Source organism: Caenorhabditis remanei, chromosome V (assembly GCF_010183535.1).
Source record: "Caenorhabditis remanei strain PX506 chromosome V, whole genome shotgun sequence".
NCBI lineage: Eukaryota > Metazoa > Nematoda > Chromadorea > Rhabditida > Rhabditidae > Caenorhabditis > Caenorhabditis remanei.
In genome coordinates this window covers 21,206,890-21,210,603 of record NC_071332.1, presented here as the reverse complement: position 1 = coordinate 21,210,603, position 3,714 = coordinate 21,206,890, and the positions used below count along the sequence as shown (strand labels likewise).

General features: G+C 38.4%; 1 protein-coding gene across 1 annotated transcript; it reads left to right on the top strand.

Moving 5' to 3' along the window:
• Window positions 1–1,553: 1,553 nt before the first annotated feature.
• GCK72_021771 (uncharacterized protein) lies at window positions 1,554–3,156 on the top strand (the record flags this gene model as incomplete). The annotated part of the gene is made up of 5 exons (XM_053734486.1): window positions 1,554–1,607; window positions 1,989–2,083; window positions 2,128–2,246; window positions 2,290–2,377; window positions 3,039–3,156. 5 exons carry the CDS (start codon window positions 1,554–1,556, stop codon window positions 3,154–3,156), a joined length of 474 nt encoding a protein of 157 aa, XP_053583399.1.
• Window positions 3,157–3,714: the final 558 nt, after the last annotated feature.

Below are 3,714 nucleotides of genomic sequence, written 5' to 3'. Positions count from 1 at the left end.
TTGTGTGCACCCCCTCTAGGCACTTTTTTCTCATTTTGGAAAAAATGGCTTCCTAAACATTTTTCACATTTTTTAGAAGAAGGGCTTCCGGAGGGAATTTGCTTATAATGAGCTGTTACGCTTCAATAAGACAGAGAGTGTCGTCTCATTTTATTTTATGATTTTCACGTTTTCTAATTGAGCTATGATTCCAGATCATAGTTTTTGACCGGTCAAGCAGGTAGTGCGATCTAAAACCGAGTCGTTTTTTCCCTTGGTTTCAAGACGGCTAGTTTTAGAATGTACCGGTTTTGAAGCATCTGGTCATAAAGTTTTGTCCCGAGACTCTTCAAAATTAAGACATCTGGAAACCAGACGTTCAAAAAACAATAACTTTCGAAATTGCAGAATCTGATATAAATAACGAGTTTCAAAACGTCTCGATTTTCAATTATTTCAGTTTCCTAACCTTTCATATGAAAATTAAACTACGGTTTGAAACTAGGACATTTCAAAACCGAGCTATTTTAAGTTTAAAATCAGACCAACAATATAATTGTGGTTTTTATAATTCTCGACTGGAAAATGTTCGGTTTAAAAATGGTTCTTTTGACTGATTTCGGTTAGTAACATTCATTTGCCCAGGAAGGCTTCAGATTGAAACGCTGTCAACTAGTCAACTACAAAAATGTAGCCCTAGACTCTACCTACATTTAAAACAAAAATCCAAAAAATTTGGAGCAAGCCACGCCCCCTGACTGCCCTACAAATCGTTTGGTCAGTGTAACCTACACTGACAATCTTGGTCCCTGTAGAGTTACACTGACAATTTCCTGCAACCAACTCCCTCTGTCTCAAAACCTCCTTACTTCAGTAAAATGACTTTATACCGTTCTGAAACCGAGCCGTTTCTAAACCGTGACTTCATTTTCCAGATCCAGACTTTGGTCTGCCATTTCATTTTAAAGGTTTCTTTGCTAATCTCTGTTTTTGACGATTCCAGAAATTCCCAAGCCCCCCTTGCCTAAAAATCAAAATATCATCCCGTTCTCCATTTCAGTATCTATTTTAGTCTCGTCTCTGACCCGTGACGTAACCAATCTTTGCGAAGACCCATCACTCTCCTATGATTACTTGATATTTCTCTCGCTTTGTACATATTCTTCAAAAGTCATACACATATGTACGAACTGATAAGGAATGACACGAAGGGGTGTTCTTTGATGTTCTATTTTTAGAAGGAAGACGATAATTCCTGTTTTTTCGAAAAAAGAATCTCGTTTTCAAACAAAGATCTCCTTTTCCTTTTCCTGGGGGCAAAACAAACACGAAAAGTGAATTTTAATTAAAATTCTGCATTTTTTGGGTGTTTAGAAGAAATGTGAACGTGCGAAACCAAGAAATCTCACAATTTCTTATGCGTTTGATCCTAATCAAATATTCACAGCTGAAAAAAAAGCATTCGAACAATATCTCTAATCCTTTATCCAAGTCGTTTTGTATCTTTAATCCGTCCAATTTTAAGCCACGCCCCTTTTTAACCTATAGACGTTTTGCATTGAGACACACGTAAAATGAGTTCTTCCAGGAATCATCGCTTGCCAAAGGTGTTGAGTCATCAGTTGAAGGTGAGGAATTTTTTGGGATTGGGATGTGTTTAAAGCGGAAAACGTGAAGATTCTGAGACTGTAATTTATTTTTTGGTAGGATCAAAATGAAGGAAGTTACATAGATTTTAGTAGAGCCAGCTTTCAGATTTTTTAAAACTGTTTTTACATTGAATCTAGTACGTTCAGAATGCTGAAAATCTGAGGATTCCAAAACTGTAATTAGATTTTTGATAGGTCTGAAATAAACAAAGTTACACGGCTAAAAAGTTTTGTCAGTGTAATCTACACTGACAATCTTGGTCACTGTAGAATTACACTGACAATTTCCCGCAATGCCAGATAAGTCAGCTCATTTTTGGCCTATCAAAAAACGTCTACTATAATACAATCAAATTTCAGATGCCCATCTGTTCCTGCACCATCCGTTGCGACTGCATCATCAGCAGCCTTACCGAGGAGACCTTGCATGCGGCACCGGATTATCTTAAGAAGGAGTAGGTCGAATTGTTTTATCTTGAAAATTGAAAAACATTTTCAGCGCTATCCGCTGGAACTCCGCTGCCCATCTCTACGACGAGCTGCGAATCGGCCATGCTCTATTTGGTAATCGATTCCATGATATTGAAAAGAGAGATCGACGAGAGAAGTGCAGGAGTCGTAAGTTCTTAGCGTGAGGATTTATTTAAAATATAAAATTCAGAATACCACTCCCCGGAACACTCGCCAAAACTTCATCGCCGTCGTTTGTCCCACAGTCACTTATTTTTTGGAGGCAATGACCAGGCTAGGTGGGTATACAACAAAACAATTTTTGTAAGGGGAACAAAGAACACCAAACTGATAAACACCCAAAGATTGATGGTATGAAAGTACGCTTTCTTATTATTTTTTTTTGTTTGGTGAAAAAGAGAAAAAAGTAAATATTTGTTGAGTAATTGAACGGTTGCAGATAGTATTTAGGATAAGGATCACATGATAATCACAAGAAAACGTGCAACTTTAGAGTTTCATTTTTTGGAAATCTGATATTTCCTGTGTTCACTTGGACACTGATAGGGGGGTGCAGCTTGCAGGAGAAAAGTGAGTAATGTGTGTGTAGACACTTTGAGTCAGCTGGCTCTATTTTTGGCAGGATTTTTTTGTGTTGAGTGTTGCGGGAATTATTCAGTTTCGGTAGGATTAAAGAATGCAGTTGGTTTAAAATGGTACAAATTGAGCATTGACCAGTTAGATCCTCTGGTAGGTGAGGTGTCGCTTAAACTTGTTTGCTTTTACTATAAATGTGTTTTCTATTTTTGTAATTTACAACTTTCTGGTAAGATTACTCTCAGTAATAACCCATGTAACTCCCTAGAACAGAAACCTACTGAAAAATTGCCAATTAAATAGCTATAGCCCTACAATTGCATACTACACTAACCACATTATGGAGCAACCTCACTTTTCCAGAAGCCTTTTGAGAAAGAATTCCAGTTTTTTCAACGAATCGCCATGTCACTTGGGCAATCCTAGTCAAATCTCTTTACTCTGTGCTTTGAAGGAGAAGTTGCCAATTACAAAAATGTAGCCCTAGATTTCACCTACATTTTGAACAAAAAACAAAACATTTCTAGGCCCTGACTGGCCTACAAGTTGTTTGTAGGTTACACTGACAATCTTGGTCACTGTATCCTTACACTGACAATTTTTTTTGCACAACCAATCCCAAATTCTGAAGCAACCTGATTTTTCCAGAAGCTATGACGGGTTCTGAAACTTCGGAATCTCTACTCTATCATAGTTTGAACTCTTCTTCTATCTCTCAAACAAACTTCCGAACTTTTCAACAATTATCACATGTCACTGAATTCTACATACCTCATCAATTTCCTTTCAACACTCTATAAAAAGAACCAAGCTCCTTCTTCTCTCCTTCCCATACGTAGTGTTGTCTCTCCCCCATCTCTTTTGGTTTTCTCCTCTCCCCCATTCCACTGACACATACACACACACACATCTTGTCAACGAAAAAGTGGGTGGTTTCGGTGCGCGACGCACGTGAATCGTCGCTGACCGGCCTGGAGGCGAGGGTCTGCGTCTCCGCTCTCTAGAATGCCGAGACGTCTTCATAGTCACGTGGCGGAGA